The following is a 20,381-nucleotide window of genomic DNA, read 5'->3' as shown; positions in this document are numbered from 1 at the left end:
CGCATTTATCATGTTTATTGTCGGATTAACAACAATTGAGCGCTATTAATACACATTAATGTTTTTAGGCAAATAAAATTCCAAAATATGGTACGTTTTCTGCTTTTGCTTGTCACGTGGTAGGCCTATATTGAAGTTGCGATTATATCTTCAAATACGTTTCATAAAAGATTCCATCAAGACAAGTGGCCGAGTGGTCTAAGGCGCTAGGCTCATAGAGCATCTCCAAAGCGGCGTGGTGCGCCGTGAGTTCGAACCCCGCCTCTGCCAAACTTTAAAAGAAGTAAAATTAAAATTTAACTTTTTTTATGATTTCATATTGGGGAAATGTGACTGGGAGAATTTATGTATGGCGTGGAGTGGTGTGCTCTAGGACCTGGTCACTCCATAATGCTACAGGGAGCACAGTACTTTGACAATGGAGTGAAAGACTATTATTATTGATTAGGCGCGGATTTTAAAAGTACAGCTCCTATGCGTGTATAGCAAAAAATTGGAATAGAATGTTTGGAATCATGTAACTAAAGTACTAAATGCATTCTGCAAAATGCGCTCTGACCAATTTATAAATTTAAAATTTCATTAGCTTTAATTTGACATATTGTTTGACATATTTGGAATTATGGTAAATCATTAAATAAAATATTTATTAATTAATCAATTATGTCAATTAATTAAAAATTTAATGCAAATATGCATATTTTCTCTGACAGAATTGTAGGATTTGACAAGAGCCATCTTTCTTCAAAGTTTGATTCTTATAACATACCGGTATCGTATTGCGTCCCGTTATAGTTGCAGAAAAAAATACGCGTGCAGGACACACATACGCACACACCCCCACACACCCAGAGGATCGTACCGTTTTACAATCGTATAACATTCATTGGCGCTAGTAGTAGTAAATTTCAATTTTCTTTGCTTTACCTCACTTGTTCTGCTCAAAATTAAAAGGGACATATCTGACAGTAAAAGCTTACATTTTATGGAAATTATGTTTAACTATTTGCTTAAACAGCACAAAACAGATAAAGCAGACAAATTTACTATACATAGGCCTATACATGTATGGTATCTGTATGCCAGTGACTGTTTAAGAATATAACATTAGATTTATGATATTTACTTCGAGGACTGTTATTTATCAAAAATGTGAAAAATATCAAATTTTAATAATTTGTCATAAAATTTGTATTATATCGTGAATTTCAAACAATGAAATTTATTTGATATCAGAAAGACATTCTTCGTATTCAGAATGCAATTCGATATGTCTGATGTGCTCTCATGTCCCACAAAAAATACTATCGAAACGCTCAAAACAGATCCCTTAATTTGGTTAATTTTCTTTTCTTGTTTTCGTTATTTTTTTGTTTATTTTTCTTTGATTTATATTGCCAGGGTAAGGAGAGGAGGGAACTAAAGGCCCATTCAGTGATTTTTTGATTTTTTTTCATCCCGACGATCGTAAAAATCCACAAAATTCAGATTTTGGATACTAGACTGCGGAACTCAGTCTTCAATGATAGTCAGTAATTTCTAGTAATTTTTATATTTTGGACATTATTATGACTATCATTTGAGGACTGAGTTCTTATGATCCGAGGAGCAGTTTCAGACAATTGCTTGGGATTATTGGGGCAGAGGTTATCTTTTGAATTCTTTCATGACCACTGAAGCATAGTCAAACCTGTCAAGGACACTCGGCGTGAATTGAAAGACCATGTCACTCGCCACAAAAGAATGTCAAAGGTCATAAAACACCACTTTTGTGTCTTCTGCTATCTAAAGGCCTATGGCTGATTTTGTACCTTTCGTCATTGTCATAGATGTGCTAACATAGCTTTCTAGTGCAGTGGTTCAGCCGAAAGCCGCGCCGTGTGTCTAAGACAAAAAATAATGCATTTACGTGAGTCTGTAATTTATATACCGGTACTGACAGTATATAAATTAGCTACATGTATTTGAATGGGGCTTCTACTTCGTCAATACTGTCGTTTTCCTGTTTTGTTTTTTTTTGCCATTTGTTTTTCATTTAAAAATTTATAAACGTAACAATTTGATTTTTTTTTTCACTTTTGCTTGGATCACTGAATGGGACTTATAGCGCGGATTATTCAAAACTTGTTTTTACCTACTGCTATATAGTATTAATCCGATTATTACATAACTTTGCCAGCGTATTCAAGACATAGGTTATGTAGGATAAACTGTACATGGGTATAGAGGCCCTGCATGCTTTTATCGATTGGCTCCAAACAAAGGATTTGAACCGGTGTCCTTCACCGTAATCACGGCGCAGTAGCCTACAGTCCATTCAATCAAATGTTGTCAGTGTGCGAGACGAACGATGTATAAATCTGGAGGTCACATCATCACTTATCATGCTTATTGTAAAAAGTTTGTCCAATGCATATACTGTGTGTATTGTTCCCGGGTATTGTCAATACAGTCAAGCAAACAGGTATTATATTTTGAAAAGGCCGCTATAGTATATTCACAGGGGTGTCTTGAATGGCCAATCATATGGGACATAATCAAATTGCAGTGACTGCTTCCTTTGTTACCACATGTCAGTCATCTTGTGATTATTGGACCATGTAAACCTGCAAAAAACGAGCCAAAGTGCAGGCCCTATGTATAGTAGGCCTAACATTTGTGTTTAGGGGATGTGCAAGCGATTTTTGCCCGGAGGGGGTACTCGCATGTAAATGGGGTATGGGTATGTGCGGCGGTCAAGGGTCCCTTTTTCAGGCTCCTCGGCAGTTCCTAACCCACATTTGGATCATGCTCCCGTCAATTGTAGCTCTTAATAGCCAAAATTTTGGAAATTTATTAGCTCCAAAGCCTATAATTTGGCCCAATTTTACAAGACCCACCAAAAATGTTGAAATTTCAGTTCATCAAGCCCCTATTTTTCCCAAAATCAGTTCTTAGTTCCCAAAGTTCGGCGCTCCGCGCCGCGCACCCCGGCTACCAAAATTTCAGTTGATGAGTGCCCCCCCCCCCGGATTTTTGGCCCCGGGGGAGGCACATAGTGATGTAGGCCTACCTGTGCCTACACCACCAGCGTACGAAACTAGGGGTCTATGTGTAGAAATTTTCAGAAAAAAGGGGGACGGTCATTCGGTGTTATGTCAAAAACTTTGTATGGGAGCGCCCCGGATTTCACATCATTGACAATCAAAAATATCTTTTTACCCAATTTGACAGCAGGCCTACAAAATAGACAAAACTCATTTATTTTGCTCAAGATGCGTGCAAAGCGTGCGGAAATTTCACAGTGTTCAAGAAAGGGGGTCATTCAGTGTAGGGCTACTGAACTTGAAAACAGGGTCAAGTGGGTGTAGGATACCGGGGTCTTTAACTGAGGTCTTTTCATGGGCACATGACGTCAATATCATGATATATATAGGCCTAGGAGTGCCCACCCCCGGGTTTTAAGCAAGCAGACATGGGGCCGCGGCAGGCGTGCGCAGCACATTGAAAGTGGGGGCGCGGGGGCAGGTTGTTCAGTTCCCCTGAAGGTGCAGATGACTGATTTCCCCCGATTTCCGGAAGTTTCACCCGAAAGACCATCAAAAGTGGGGTGGCTGGGCCCCCCTGCCCCCCCCCCCCCTTTGCGCACGCCACTGGGCCGCGGGCACCTTTTAAAGAAAATGCTCTAAATGAGCAAAACAGTAGGCTTTTCCGTTTGATTTTGTTTTTTCAGAAGTGACTCTAAAAATCTGTAAATAAGTTGTTTTTTTTGTTGTTGTTTTTTTTGGTTTTTGCCAATTTGTCTCCCGCCGCCAACACCCCCACCCCCTCCTCCAAAAACTAAATGTCACCGCGATGTCGATGAGCAACATAATTTAGTTTTGGACGCATACGGCAAGCCATAAAAGGTTGTGTAACATTGCCCAACACTAATCTTCTGAGCGTAAACATGTGCGCATGCATTTACATTAGGGGTAGGTTAAACAGCCTTTTAAAAAGGGTGATGTTTCAAATTTCTTAGGGAACCAGCTTATTTGATGCGGCATGTTCTCCTGAGCAATTTGACACCTTTTTCATCAAATCGGCCAAAAAATGAGAAGGTGCCGGCCAAAACAAGTATTTGGACAGGGGGTCTGTTGGGGTCTTAAAATCAATATTTTCATCCATAATCATTATTTTATGCCTAATTCTGTTAAAGTTGGTGTTGGTTTGCAGGTAATTGATGTCTAGAATTCCATTTTTGAAAGTTGCATAAAAATTGGAGTTGTCGTTTTCTTAAAATGGCTGTTTTACGTCCAAATAAGGATGTGAGGGCGCTTTGCATAAAACATGCACACATTCTTTACACATAAAATTTTAATGATGTCAGTATGAAGATAATCACATGTGGCACATCCTCAAGAAATTTGGGCATTATATTTCTTTTCGTTTGACCGTGGCACCATTTTTCGTATTCTCAGGAAGCCTTCCATTGAAACGTACACATTTTAAAGTGCGTTGACCCCTGTACAGTTGAATGGTAACGTTCTATGAAATATTCAAATGGCTGCCAAAATCAAACCGTACAATGTAAATCGCTTAAATTTCTTGAGCAGGTACTACCTATGATTATCTTCATAGATACACCATTGAAATTTCCGTTTTAAAGATCGTTTTTGCAAGTTAAATGCGAAGCGCCCTCATATCCTTATTTGGACGTAAAATGGCCATTTTAAGAAAAACGACAACTCCAATTTTTATGCAACTTTCAAAAATGGAATTCTTAACATCAATTACATACAAATCAATACCTACTTTCACAGAATCAGGCATATAATAATGATTATTGATGAAAATATTGATTTTTAGACCCTCCCCAACAGACCCCCCTGTCCAAATACTTGTTTTGGTCAGCACCTTCTCATTTTTTTGGCCGATTTTCATGAAAAAGGTGTCAAAATGCTCAGGAGATCATACTGCATCAAATAAGCTGGTTCCCTAAGGAATTTGAAGCATCATCATTCTATAACCCACCACTATTTACATGAATGAAGTGTTGCCTGTAAGCTCTGTAAGCTTACTATATATATTAATGTAAGCTTACTATTTTTGATTAAAGTAGAAGCTAACTATGTTTACAGTCATGACAGTGTATGAATTATGAAAGGCTCCGCTAATAGAGATGCATTTTTGCGAATGAATTTCCTGTATCAGGTTGGTAACAGTACTTTTTTTACAAACTAAAATTAGCTCATGTCATTGAGCTTGTTCGTTGTTGAGTTGTTCATATAAAAATAAATCACTGTCACTGAAATCATGTGTTATCAGTACGACGGCAACTTCGTGACCTCTTTTGTTCGATAGAAATTTTTTACGGGTTGGTGAACACGGGTTACGTAACTAAATGTTGAAAATTTGACCGGCAAACATGTTTTAGCGAAATAGCCCCAGAAATGGGAGACACGGGTCGTTTTTTTTTTTTTTTGCGTACCATGATCACGGATAAGATACCAAACATTTGTGCAAAGAACAAAAAACGAGTAAAAGTTGAATAATATTGAAAATAAAGAAGCTTGAGGCCATGCGTTTTGAACTGGGCCCATATAGGTGGAGTTGTGACATCTGCGCGACACAAATGACATCATCTATTAAATTTTTTCTATAATTATGCAAGATATACAGCTAAATTTGGTATTAAATTAAAGCACTCATGCAGGGCAAGAGGATAGAAATGATAACACATGTAAAATATTTATTATGTTCTGTTAATTACATGTTAATTAACGAAGCTCCAGGGTGGAGGAGGATCTGGCGCAGGAGGATCTGGCGCAGCGAAATTGGCATCTGTGGTGTAACTAAGTTAAATCATGTTCATATTAGGATTTATTGCATTTGAGTACATAAACTGTGGCTAATTACTAAAACTAATCAGATTTTGATAATTTGGATGTTTGTTAATGATTGTTAATTACCTTAATTAAAGAATTATTTTAAAATTACAGGCCTACGTTGCATTGGTAGAACTATGGCTGTACGTCAAGTCCTTTGAACAGGACGATCATAGTTTTGCAGTCAAGGCCTCAAATTGATTCATAGATTCTGAAACAGAACCTCATACATGTATATCTAGCATAATCAAGCCAATTAAAAAGCATTTGCATATATTACTGACAAACTTGGTTATGACTTGAGCAAATAAAAAAAAACAAGAGAAACTAGGCCTATTTGTCACGATGGAGTGATGATGCAAGTGATGATATGGATGAGGGGTATCAGAGGACTCTGCAGATCAAACAGAAACAGATTCAAATGTGACACGGGTTATACTGGTTTGATTGTTAAGGACCTAGCTGTCATTGCAATTCAGCCATCATCTGATGCTATATTCCTATTTCTTGCTTCATGTCATCAGATGGCGTGGTTCCTCTTGAAAACAATTATATGCAGTCAGATTATGGTCATAATTAATATGTATAGCACTCAGGTACAAAGGTTGTTAAAGGAAAAAGGAAGGTTTGCTAAGGAAGAGAGGAGGCCATTGTACCACAGAAGTGTGTTTTAAAATATTGTGGTATCAGTCTTCAACAAAGCAAAAAAGCAGACCGAGAAAAAAAAAGAGGACCATGAAGACATTATGTGTACAAGGTGCATTATAAATCTGGACAATGAACATGACCATCATTACTGCTTGCTTGTTTAAAACCCCTGTTTCAGTACAAAAAATGTAAATTTTGTTTTTGGCAATGGTTTGAATTGTTTTGTATAGTTAGTATAACTCTTCTGTAAAGTTGTTAGCAAATTTGTACAAAAAATTTTCGCGAGAATTTTCACTGAAGTCGACGCATTTGTATACAACGAGATAACACAGTTATTACAAGGTATTTTAAAATACCTATTTTAGTAGGTTTTGCTGCTTCTGTATGCCTTATCAAATTGAATTAGACCATTTAATACATGTATGGTGTCCTCAAGGGTGAGTTACAGTAAGAACATGGCAAGGTAAAATTTTCTGTTAAAAAAATGAAATCTGTTGGGTCATTTTTCTAGCCCGCGCAAAATGTTGTAAACATTGCCGAGGTATAGAAAGTTATATATGCTTAGAAAGTTCTGAATGTGAGGAATTCAAATCTGCAATAGTTAATCTTGTAGGGTATGCAGCATTGCTTCAAAAAAATTTTTTCCAATAGTATTTTTTTTCATGAATTTTGGAGGTTCTCAAATTCATAACCTTTTAGGGGTACATCCTATGTTAATTTTAAGTGCATTTTTGAACTCCTCAGGCAATTTGCTTCCAGAAAATGTATACTTTTGTGGGGTTAATGCATAGTTTGACAAAGTTATAGCCATTGAAACGAAAATACCCGCGATTTGCGCGAACTTAAAGTGTGTCACACGAAATGGGCCCAACTTAAAACGCATGGCCTTGAACATGTCCAAAGTGGCCGGGAAAATGAGAAAAATTGCATGTCACGATCACCAAAATGCTTATATCTACAACAGTGAGTAAACGCCGGTCGTATGCTTTTCTCTAATGATAGATATTAACTAACGTTAGCTTGTATTAAATTTTCAGCGAAAATGATTGGTGGAATAATCGAGTCGTAGGTTGAAAAGTTACTCTCAAAACAGCCCCGTGTCGCAATCTTGCGTGACCCGTTAGTGACAAGTGTCACTAGCAAAATAGCAGCCGGCCTTGTCATTATATCGAATAATAATCGTCAGAATCGTCCAGTTGACTCCAGTGATATTTATTTATTCAAGCAAAATACTGCATTGACTTACAAAATATTGAAGTCAATATAAAAAGTAGTATCACCTCATTTGACTGAACTGAAAGCAGTTTTAAAAATATTATTGTTGATCGAGTCCCTGAATGAGAAATAAGATTGTAAAAGATACGAGTATGGTATAGCAGGTTGTGATGGTCTAGTAGTGGTTGACGCCGTGGTTTGAAGTGCGAGAGGTTGAAGGTTCGAATCCTACAGCATTTCGATTCTTTTCTCTCTTGTTCTGTTAGGCCTATGGTGTATGTGTGTAGGCCCGTCAGTATTTTATATGATCATTTGAAAATATTCTATGCAACACGTTTGCAATGTTTTTCTTTATGTGTAGGCCTACATATTAAAAAATGAGATATAGCGTCAGCCATAATTTACGAATTTCAAACCTGATTAATATTTTGGCATAATATTATTTGTAATTTTTACACCGTTCTTACACCCTACCCAGACATACACAAAATTGGAATCAGCGTTTCGTTGTCTAGAGTAACTTTAATTATAGAACACCACACGGCGGTCAAGATAAAAAATGCTTTCTTTCATTTTACCTCATTATTTCTGCTTCAAATGATCAGAAACCATTCCTGAAAGTTGTTTACTAATATCATAAATATTAAAAAAAAACAAAAACAAAACAAAAAAACGCAATGGTAGGGTTCGAACTTCCAACCTCTCGCACTCCAGGCACGGCCTTAGCCACTAGACCATCACAACCTGCTAACTTATTCACGCACCTTTTGCAATGTTATTTCTAAGTCAGTGTCTCGTTCAACAAAAATCTTTTATAAACTGTTTGTAAGTTCAGTCAAATGGCTTGAAATTACGTTTTATATTGACTTCGATATTTTGTAAGACAGGGCAGTATTTTGTATGAATAAATAAATATCACTGTAGTCAACTGGACGATCCTGACAATTATTAATCGATATATGGACAAGGCCGGCTGTTAATTTTCCTGGTGACACTGGTCACTAATGGTCACGCACGATTGCGAGGAGAAGCCCTTTTGAAAGCAACTTTCCAACCTACGACTAGATTATTCCACCAATCATTTTCGCTGAAAATTTAATACAAGCTCAAGTTATAGTTAATATCTATCATTACAGAAAAGCATATAACCGGCGTTGGTTCATAGTTGCAGATATAACCATTTTGGTGATCGTGACATGCATTTTTTTCTCATTTTTTAGGCTTCTTCGCGCACAATAAACATTCATTTTCTCCACAATAATTGGAATTTTACACGTTACTGTTTGCCTTATACTCATGTTTCATATCTTATCTATGGGCTCAATGTGGAAATGAAGGGAGAAACGACTCGTGTATTCCATTTTTTTGATGTTTTCTGAAAAACTGTATTTGCCACCTGATTTTCAACATTACGTTACGTAACAGCAGAGGTCACGCCGGTAAAAATTACCGGAAGTGAGCTAAGTTGCTGTCGTACTGTTATTTACAAATTAAAGCCATAATATTTACTGAGGAGAACGCCCTCAAAACATTTTAAATTCAGGTTTTTACACGATTGTAATATACTTTAGTAAACAAAGATACTCTGCAAAAATCAAGACTTTCACCTAAAGTTTAGGTGCTGTAGTTTTGTCAAAATCCGAGATTTTGAATTTAAACCACCGGAACCGGCGTTTTATTATTACGATAGAAATATTAGTTGAACGCGAATGCGATGTCAACACAGTAATACCACGTACACGGCGTGCGGGAGCGGGACACACACATACACAAGCCAGAGGATCGATCCATATTACAATCGCCGGGCCGGAGGAACAATGCAATTGCAATGGCATGCATTGCATTGGCGCCAGTAGTAAATTCCAAATTTCTTTGCTTTTATACCTCACTTGTTCGGCTCAAAATTAAAAGGGGACATATTGACAGTAAATTCTTCAATTTTATTGAAAATGAATACTTCTATTTTTAAAGTGTAAATGTTATAATGGCTTTAACATAATTATGTCATCATGTCATGCAAACTTATCAACAGTGTTGTAGTCAAGTCCGCATCGTTGGAGTCCGACCGTGGACCTGGTGTCCGTGTCCGAGTCCCTGACAATTTCTGATGTCCGAGTCCACAAGCAAACTTCTGTACAAATCAATATGAAATGAATCAACCACAGCTCATTATAATAAGATAACCCAATGACATCACCAGCTCAAAGCACATTACATGTATACATCCCATTGAAATACATGTAACTGATGTAGGCCTACATGTAAGTGGAATTGGAACCAACATTACTCAAATTTCAAGGGCTTTTTATAAAAAATTACAAGTTTTTCTGAGGTTTTCCAACTTTTTTACGGAAGTTTGTAGGAAGTCCGAAAAGGTTAACCCAATTTTTTTTTTTGTGGTTTGAAAAAGTGAAGAGCAAAAAAAAAAAGATTAGGCCAAATAAAAAATAAAACATGTTTCACGCCCCTCCCGCTTCCTTTTTTGAGGTTTCTTCATTTTATTTTTATTTTTGAAATTCAGTTATAACTTTTCAAAAAATATGTCTAGGAAGTAGAGATGCTTTCTATAGCCTTGCTAATATACAAGAAACACTTTTATAAGATTTTGTGATAGTTAGAGGGGGTCTATCTCTCAGAACAACAAATAAAAAGAGGCCTCCTCCATTTTTCCAGGCATTATGTATATGCTAAAACAGCTCTAATTATGGGTATTTACACCGATTTTGCGATAAAAAATAAAAAATAAAAAGCCCCCTCTTCCTCCTTTTTTTCAAAAACCCGGACGTGAAACATGTTTTTTATTTTACTTGGCCTTATAAGCGCTAGCGTCATAAAAGCAACATGTACCGGTATATTTTTTATACTTTTCAAATTTTTAACGCCCTTTTTTTCTTTACTTATTCTTTTTGCCGCCCCTTCTTCTGCCGCCCCTTCGTTTGCCGCCCCTTCGTTTGCCGCCCCTCGTTTGCTGCCCCTTCATTTGCCGCCTTCTTCTTCACGCCCCTTCGCTTTGACCGCCTGCTTTTTACCCAGGGGGCTGGCGCCTCAAAGCCCCCCCAAAATATGTGCATGTAATTATTTCTTTTTTTGTACAGTGCCAATGGGGAAAGTTTGATTGTGGAGTCCGAGTCCGCAATGTCCGAGTCCTTGACCCTTCGTCTTGTGTCAAATTCAAGAATCAAGGGTTTCCATCCCACATCCAAAATTGAGAAAATATTTAATTATTTCATTTTTATTTGACATTTTTTACATGAATTTGCAATTTTCTTACTTTGATCCCGGGGGGATCACTCATAATAAATAATAATAAAAATAATAAATAAATTTCAGATTTAAATAGCGCCTTTTTCCAGCTAGATCTTGAAGAATTCAAAGCGCTGTAATTTCGCTGCCGTGGTGAATCATCACAATCAGATCGCATCATCTAGGCCAGTTGCAGCCGAACCTGGCGCAGACCTATCCGCACTTAGGGATGCTCATAAAATTTTGAAGTTCAATATTTTTAGCTGAAAGTTCTTTCATTTGAAAGAGAATCAAATTGCCTAAACAATATTAGGGGTCAATCATGTTTCTAGTGCATATACTTTTGAAGTTACAGACAAAATTTAGTGTCACCAAATTGCCCAAAATTTTGTGTGTGAAATTGTTGTGACAGCAGGCACATGTACAATGTACACTACTGTATGTGACCCCAGATGACCTCCTATTCTTTACGGTAAGAAAGCTGTTTTGGATGGTCTTGATTTACACACAAATTGCTTTTGCGCTCGGGCTTAGTGCCACAAGGTCCTATCTGCATTTTTGGCCAAAATGAGATTTTGGTACCAAAATGATCCTTACAACACTGAGAACCAGCTGATAGTACTAACTAATGCTTATAATGCCAGTTGTGCTTGATACCACCAAAAATACGTTTGGCCTATACTGCATTTAGCCACTTTCTTTAGGGCCACAAGGTCCCATCTGGCAGATGGGACCTTGTGGCTCAAACATTTTAAGGCCATATTTCTTATACTTTATTATCGCTTATTATGCAGATAGGACTTTGTGGCTCAATCATTGAATAGCGAGAAATACCGTCCTTGTGCTTTAAACTAACTACTGCACCAGTCATTTCCATAATATCTTACATTACAAGAAGATTTTAGACATGGCTTAAATTGATTTTTATCCATCACTGACCTCCAAGTTTAATTTGACTCGGTTCCCATCTTTGTATTATAATTTTTATGAACAGATTTGCATATTAGCTGTGATGTTTTCATAATGAAATTATGTTGTATGCAAATAATAATGATTACTTCATTCATATCACACATTTTACATGATTCGCATAATGTTTTCTTAATTCATTACTTTTCATTTGAAGTGTATAATGCAGAAGCTTGAGATCTCAAAATTATTTTGGGACATTTACCTACTTTGAAGATTAATCTGCAAAATAATTTGAATATTCAACACTGTAATTACTTAGTATGTGCAAGTGCACCCCAATTTAAAAGAAAATATTGTTTGTACACTACCATGACTATGTTATCAACAGAAATACAGCAATTCAAAGCAAAGCAACAGGGCCTAAGTGTGGTTTTCTTCAAATTGCTTAGTGCCACAAGGTCCTATCTGCACATGCACATTTATAATAAACAATATTAAAAAAAAATGTCATGCTCACACTTCGAAATAGGTAAAAAAATCATGTTCCTGACTAAATTTGGCAGGTATTAAGCCTGTTTACAACACTGTTTCCTATCAAGTAACACTCTATAATCAATTTGAAACAGGGCAAAATTTTCAAAGCTGATTTTCTCAAAATGGCCAAAATGCAGATAGGACCTTGTGGCACCAAGCCCTCGAAGTGTCGACTTGGTAGAACATAGATTGCACTATGTGATAGTTTATGAATCCAGTATTATGCCAGTACCAACGTAAGTCAACATCACTTAGGTTTTGGTTGTCAAAATTAATTTTTAGTGATTTTTTTTTCATTGACCCCACAGTAAAGCCATTTTTGGACCAAAAGGAGATGAAATCAACTTAAAAGGTCAAGAATATCACTTGTAATGTTGCTTGGATGTGCCAGAAAATATTTTGCAAACTCAGGCTGGAAAATCGGGTCAACAAAGTCAAACTTTATTGATTCAGTTGTAATGGTTGTAGAATTCTAATCTGCCTACATCTGGCGGCACAGAAACGATTAAAAACAAGAAAAGCACTAAAAAACTTCACAGGGAGAAATACGAGATTGCATTTTTTCTCTATAATTAATACCCATGTACAGTTACACAACCCTGTATTATGTATAACTACACTGTACAATGTAGCTTCTCTATTTCATCATTATTATTACTTTTACATTGTATTAATTTTTTTTAACCTATAGGCTGCTCACACAACTCTAGTACAGAATCCTGACAACACCCAAGTAGCCCGATTCTACATTGCTACCCTCAAAACAGTGGCAAAAAGATTGGTCTTGAGGATGTAAGTATAACCGCTAGAAACTTTGTTTTCCTCTTATTGTCCCGGCACAATCAGTGATTAGCTACGCATACTATTACCAGCACACTTCAACATTGCAGGGACGGTCTTTTGGAAGTTGCAGGAGAGCATTAAATAGCTCTTCTGGAGCCTTCAAGATGAGTTGTTAAGAACATTTACAATAGAATGTAAGGAGAGAATGGTCAACTAAGGAGAAAATCACTCTCCTACATGTACATGCATATCAGATTTAAGGAGAGCAGTACTAGTAGAGGGCAATTGCTCTCGCTTCAAGATGAGTTGTTTAGAGCATTTACAATAGAATGTAATGAGAGAATGATCAACTAAGAAGAGCTAAAAATCACTCTCCTGCATGCATATCAGATTTAAGGAGAGCAGTACTAGAGGGCAATTGCTCTTGCTCTCCTCAAAAGGCAATCCCTGACATTGTCTGACAATATCTTATAAAGGAATTAGCCTTTGAACTGAAACATTAAAGCCATAATTATGTACAGTATATGATCTTTTAAAATGAGTTTGGTCATTTTACATTGCTTTTTATAATGTGATATGATATAAACATCTCAAAAAAAGTAACTAATCCCCCTTAAATAATGGCCTGTAAAATGCGTTGGAAGCAGAATTTATTTCTGCGCATTTTGACACCTCATGTGATAATATAGCCCAGAAAACAATAAAACACCGGTCAATTTAATGTAGTGAGGTCTAGATTTGAAAGTTGCACTTACATACAGATTTCCTTCCATTACACTGAATGCAAAATCAATAGAATTTACTGCAACTTTCAAATCTGGGGCTACATTGATTTAAATGTACGCTGTGACGTCAATATTTAGTCAATTGCTACAAATGAGGTGTCAAAATGTGCAGAAATAAATTCTGCTTCCAACGCATTTTACAGATTTGTAAAACAATAACCCGTTTTTGAATAATGGTCATTATTTAAGGGGGGTTAGTTACTTTTTTTGAGATGTTTATATATTGATTATTATTCTGCCTCGGCCATGAAGACTATCATACCCTCAATTAAATTTAAACCATTCATATAGTAAACATACAGTGACAGAATTTGATCAAAATAATTTGCATGCAAGTTATCCATGTAAATAATTAAAGTTTGTATGATTATTCTAATATTCTTATGTATATTATAATACTGATATCCTTATTGTTTTATTTTTTAGTCATCCTCATATGAAGAGAACCATATGTAAGAGGTGTGATTTACTTCTGATACCAGGTGTTACTGCCACAGTTAGAGTTAGAGGTAGGTTGAATTGTAGTTAGAATGGCTGTAGTGATTTATAGTGCATGTGCTACGCACAGGCACAACACCATGACGTTGATCCTCAAGCCTCAGCAACTCTAAAAGTGGCTCAATATTTGGGAGAAGAATGCAATTCGATTTCCTGGATGATTTGCTTAAATTCAGGGAAATCCATCCATTTTAAGGGGGTATTGAACCAAAACAAAGGGAGGAGGCTATTAAACAAAATCAAGGGAGTCAGAATCGTGAAAAAGTTTCAGTCAGTGATGGGCAAATTTGGCCAACCTTGCATGATGTTCCTGCCACTGCCTGGTTTAATCCGGTATAGACACTTTATTAGCCAGTGCTTCTTAGCTTGTACAGTGCTTTCTTTTTTAGCTAATTGAGGTGCTCAATAAATGTCTGCAATAATACCGTAACCACTCGGGTATAAGCCCACCCCCCTAGATGGCAGATTTCACTTCAAAAATTGGGGGTGGGCTTATAACCAGGGAAGGGCTAGTGCTTGAATTTAAAAATAAGAACAATCACCCTCATTTGTATATGCCCAATGTACCAGTAATTTCTATCTTCTATGTCAATTTCTTAAAATTATAAGTGTGGAATGTTAATTATCATCTGATATTTTTGATATTTGTTCTTAAATATATGAGAGCAAAGCATTGATTTGATTTAAGAACTTGGCCAAAATTTAGTACTGGGCTTATACCTGAGTGCACCCTTGTGAAGTTGTGCCCAGAATGTTTTGAAAAATAGGGGGTGGGCTTATATCCGAAGGTGGGCTTATACCCGAGTGGTTACGGTAATAATAAAATGTAATGGCTTACGCTTAGTTGCTTACTATACAATGTCATAAATGTTGCAAAGAGCAAGTCAAACCGTATTGGGTATCTCATTGGATTTAGGAGCTTGTCTTGTGCAAGGCTGTCAACTCTAACGCATTCGGTGTGAGTCTCACATATTTTCAACAATATCTCATGCCAAGCAATTCCAAAAAAGGTTTACTGTGTTATGATCCTTGGTTGGGCCAGATGGACAGAGTCAGAATTTCAGTGATAATCCAAGAATCTATTCTCACAAAGATTCTCGTAAACAGATTTGCGCTGTTTTAGTTTTCAGAGAAGTTGATTTGCAAGAATCAGTTAGTTCCCGCATTTTTATTCTGCAAGAATCAAGATTGATTCTCGCACTGTGAAACAAAATTCTGACCCTGGAGCACTGGTCAATAACCAGTGGGTATCATCCGTGAACAGAGATTCACATAAAAAGGCTCGTTTTCAAGATCAAAATACTGTTTGGAACATGAATATCTATATAAGACAAAGCAAATTTGAGAAAATTGGTATTTCTACAGACGAAGAGAGTATTTTATGGTATATTGTTTTGTTTTCTTTTCTATTGACAGCTCGACGAGAGCAGCACACAGTATTGACTTGTCTTGAGTGTAAGCGAGTTAAACGTTTTACGAGCCGTGACGATTACAAGCTGTGGGTTGAACAACCTGAATCACAACAAGCAGCAGGTAACACAGAGTCAAAAATAAAACATGTTTCTTGTCCCCTCCCGCTTCCTTTTTTGATGCTTTTCCAAATTCTTAGTTTATGTTTCAAGTTATACTTTTGTAAAAAAAGATGTCTTGGAAGTTGAGATATACTTTATATAGCCTAACTTTTGGAAGGTTTGGTAATTATCAGATGAGGCATAACTTACCAGAAGAACAAAATAAAATAACAGTTTGTTCCTCGGACAGGCAAAATTAATGCCTGTGATATGCAAAATTCTAAAAAATGCTGTGAATTCAAAACTCATTATAAGACCAGACTAATAAATCAAGGCTCCAGCAATAGCTCTTTGAATTGACTGAACCCCAGTCTGCAAATAGGTTCATCAGAATTTTCAATGAAATTATACAGTTCCTGAATTTTTCTAAACAAATCCATATACCTCGATGAATGAGTTTCATGCTAACACTTAGCACTTTTTCATCAAATTGAATGACCAGTTCTTGCAAAAACAGTACCGTAGTAATTAATCTCTTATTGTGCTGTTTTGTGGAACAGCTAAAAACTCTTGAAACACTGGCTGTTTGCACTGATTCTAAATATAGCCCACTTGATATCATTGTTTATCAACAAAGGTGAGGGACTGGTCTATTGATATGCTTGAATGAACCGCGACACTTGTACAATGGCTTTCTTGTACTATATGAAATGTGGTGGGCGATTTAAAATGTACATGCCCTGAGCAAACTATGATGCGTACACACACTGCAGGGCAAAGAACAATGTAAATTGCCATAATTTGTGCGCATACTGCCGAGTAATGACGTCACATGTCAAGTGGTCCATAGAAATCATCATCATCATCATAACCATCATCATTATTGTTTTATTTTCAGATTCTAAGAAACAGCAAAGTAGACAGAAGCAATTCAACAAGAAACCGAACACCTCACAGCAGGATTCTAGGAAATTAGACAAACTAGTAGAAACACAGCCAAGTTGCTCTGGGAAAGGTTCTGATCAACAGAGAGCAGTTATCGTACCAAAAAAGTCATAACTGTATATTACCTGTAAATTATTTTGATTACAAAGTGCTACAGTACACATTAAATATCTTACATTGTATAAGCATAATACTAATTTAAGGGAGGTGTACCATCCTAAAATCAACAATGAGTTTGTTAGGCTACAAGAAACACATTGAGGAAGGAGACCTTGCGATTGTCTTTATAGGCCATGAAACCATGGTAGCGGTCACCATCAAACGAGGGGAAATAACGCAAACCAAATATGGCGCTTTGCGACATAATGACGTGTTGGGTAAAGAATACGGATCCAAGATTTCAACGGTGAATCAAAGGGGGTATATCTACGTACTGCATCCATCGCCTGAGCTTTGGACAGTCAATCTACCACATCGGACTCAGATTTTATACTTCACTGATATCAGCATGGTCACCATGCAGTTGGAGTTAAAACCAGGTTCCATTGTGGTAGAATCTGGGACCGGAAGTGGAAGCATGTCGCACGCTTTAGCTCGGACTATCGCCCCGAACGGTCACTTGTACACGTTTGAGTTCCACGAGCAGCGTGCGCAGTTAGCGAGAGCGGAGTTTAAGAAGCATGGCTTGGGAGAGGTGGTGACGGTAGAGCATAGAGATGTCTGCCAGAATGGGTTTGGGTTAGAGGTCAAAGTCGATGCAGTGTTTCTAGATCTTCCGTCTCCTCACTTGGCAGTCGAACATGCCAAAAAAATCCTCAAGTCAGGTGGTAGAATCTGTACTTTCTCGCCGTGCATAGAACAGGTGCAGTGCACCTGTCAGACATTCCATAGCCAGGGTTTCAGCGATGTGGTCACCATGGAATGCTTGCTCCGTAACTACGACACAAGAAGCTTAGCTTTCCCTGTGCCTAATTTAGGTTTTGAAGACGCAGAGATTTTTGAATCAACCAAATCTGAGCAAAGCGATGTTAATAATTCTCATAAGGCGCAAGAGCCGATTGTTGGTGGAGGTGGTAGTAAAGAAGATGGCAAAGGTAATTTAAAGATGGACTGTACAGAAAGTAGTAGTAAAGAGACTGTGTCAAAGAATCAGTCTGAAGCCGCCTCTAAGTCCTCTTTAGGGGAAGGCTCTGCCTCGGATGCAAAGAGGTTTAAGAATGGGGAACGAAAATGGAAAGGGAAACCCAAATCGGTTCAAGGACAGAATGTTGTTAGATGTGCCGTGCCAAACAAAGAGACTTCTGGTCACACTGGCTATCTGACTTTTGCAACTCTTTTCTTTGGTTCTTCATAGCACAAGACTTGCTAAAGATTTAAGTAACAGTTCTGTCCAATGCAGCTTGTAGTTCGAGAACATAGTTCAAAGTACATACAAGATTTCTGTTAATCTTTAAATCTTAAAAAGAGCAGCAATGATATACATGCAGTAACTGAACGAGATGTGCATTAATAATCTATTTCAACTCCAGTGACACCTTATGCATCTTGTCCTCGGTAGGATTAGGCCTAAGTTCACTGTACTGGAGGGACATGTAAACTGGCAATACAGCCCTGCTATATTGAGATTTTGCCAAGTAAAATGTTTACAATGCATCAAAAGTTCCACAGAAATTATTGAGGCGTTGCCGTAGGTGGAATAGATAATAACAGATGCCGTCTGTGAACTTTTTTTTCCAAGACAGTCAGTTTCTCGAAGCAAGGCTTCCTAAGCCATCAGGCTTATACCCAATTAGTCCTATAATACGGACTAGTGCTTATAATTTCACATCAGTACATCACCTAGAAAGATAAATCAATAAAATGGATCCACATTGGTAGGGCTAGCCTGCTGGCTTAGGAAGCATGCCCACTACCCAAGCTTCGAGAAATCGGACCAAAGGGTTCAGCAATCAATCCTTTTTTCTGAAGGATTTTCAGAGAAGAAACCTTTCATAATTAGTACATGTATACTAAAAAGTGATCCTATGCCAATTTGAGGTATCAGGAGTGATTCTTGGTGTTGCATTATTTTAGCTTTATAATCATCACAACAATTGCCAATGACCAACTATTTGGGAGGTCATAATCTGAAAGAAACACTGATACCAGATTCTTCAAGAAACAACCACACAGTGCTGAAGAATTGGGTTGGAAAGTCAGTGTGGCAAAAAATGTCGAAGGGTTTCTCTCAAAATTCTGTAGAACACTTCACATAATGTAATTTCTCTTTTTTAATTTTGCTTAGTCAGCATGGGGTGTGGTCCAATCTTTTCATGTTCTGTTTTCTATCTTACACATTGAGGCCTACAGGGGTTGAGTTTTGAAAATAACACAATACTATGATATAAAATTGGATCGATTGAGCCCATATTTATTGGTCGAGCTATGAGTTTTAAAAATATTGGACGAGACACAGTCGAGTCCAATATTTTAAAACTCATAGCGAGACCAATAAATATTGGGCGTAAAGCATCCAATTTTATCAATATGTGACTCCTCGCCACAACTGAGCCCGGATGTCGCCAGTGCCACTATTGAGATATGCTCCATCGAACTTAACAATAAACAATAGGAAAGAAAGGATTTATTGACTGTTTTATTGATTTTTCACTACTTAAATGTCAAGTACTATAGACATGATATACATCATTTTAAAGCTAATTTCAAGCAGAATATTTTGGTTGAATATCTCAAAAATGATGATTGGCGACATCCGGGCTCAGTTGTGGCGAGGAGTCACATATTATGTGTTGGATCCAATATTTTCACACACTTGGATTCATCAAAACATAATATTGCCACAAATCGGACTTCTGGAAATGTTAAGGCGGGCTGTCAGGTGTGCTATAAATCGCACTCGGGTGATTTAAAACTCAATCCCTGAGCCTACCATTAAAAGAACATGTTTTCAAATTTTGAGTTGTATTTCCTCAGCAGTGATATGAGTAGCAAAATCATATCACTTCTGGTGTGGTTACTACAATTGACCACTTTTTGTTCATGCCATCTAAATGAAACATATCACAGGTGTTGAATTTGACTGGGGTAAGGAGAAAAATGTGAGCTTTCTTCTGGTACCAAAATCTCAGTATTTACTTTTGTATGTTCAATTAACTTTGACACAAAGTTTTAATTATGAAAACATGATCATCTTTTAAAGACATAATGAAAGTCTTGATATTAATTTTTGCCAATTTTCAAAAGCTGTTCCACCATGTAGCATAGCAGTTTTTGTATTACAATGTAGCTGTTCCTGAGCAGAACTTTTCTAAATAACTTTAAAAAGAATGTTTTCATTTTCAATAAAAAAGTAAATCAAAATTTTGTGTCAAAGTTAACTGAACACATAATGGACAACTTTTCACGCAAGAAATCTTTAGAAACACCAGCTTTGTTGTTTGGTTTCCACTACCAATAATAAA

The 20,381-nt window shown here is 37.0% G+C and overlaps 2 protein-coding genes across 2 annotated transcripts; both read left to right on the top strand.

Moving 5' to 3' along the window:
- The first annotated feature begins 5,002 nt into the window (after window positions 1-5,002).
- Window positions 5,003-17,034, top strand: LOC140150658 (ribonuclease P protein subunit p21-like). The gene is made up of 5 exons (XM_072172725.1): window positions 5,003-5,172; window positions 13,090-13,190; window positions 14,393-14,475; window positions 15,881-15,997; window positions 16,874-17,034. Exons 1-5 carry the CDS (start codon window positions 5,119-5,121, stop codon window positions 17,032-17,034), a joined length of 516 nt encoding a protein of 171 aa, XP_072028826.1. The 5' UTR covers window positions 5,003-5,118.
- A 115-nt stretch (window positions 17,035-17,149) lies between these two features.
- Window positions 17,150-20,359, top strand: LOC140150655 (tRNA (adenine(58)-N(1))-methyltransferase catalytic subunit TRMT61A-like). Its single transcript, XM_072172723.1, has one exon. The coding sequence runs from the start codon at window positions 17,150-17,152 to the stop codon at window positions 18,272-18,274; it is 1,125 nt and encodes a 374-aa protein (XP_072028824.1). The 3' UTR covers window positions 18,275-20,359.
- Window positions 20,360-20,381: the final 22 nt, after the last annotated feature.

This window comes from Amphiura filiformis, chromosome 4 (assembly GCF_039555335.1).
Source record: "Amphiura filiformis chromosome 4, Afil_fr2py, whole genome shotgun sequence".
Taxonomy (NCBI): Eukaryota; Metazoa; Echinodermata; class Ophiuroidea; order Amphilepidida; family Amphiuridae; genus Amphiura; species Amphiura filiformis.
The sequence above is the reverse complement of the archived record's forward strand: the minus strand, read 5'-3'. Positions and strand labels throughout refer to the sequence as shown.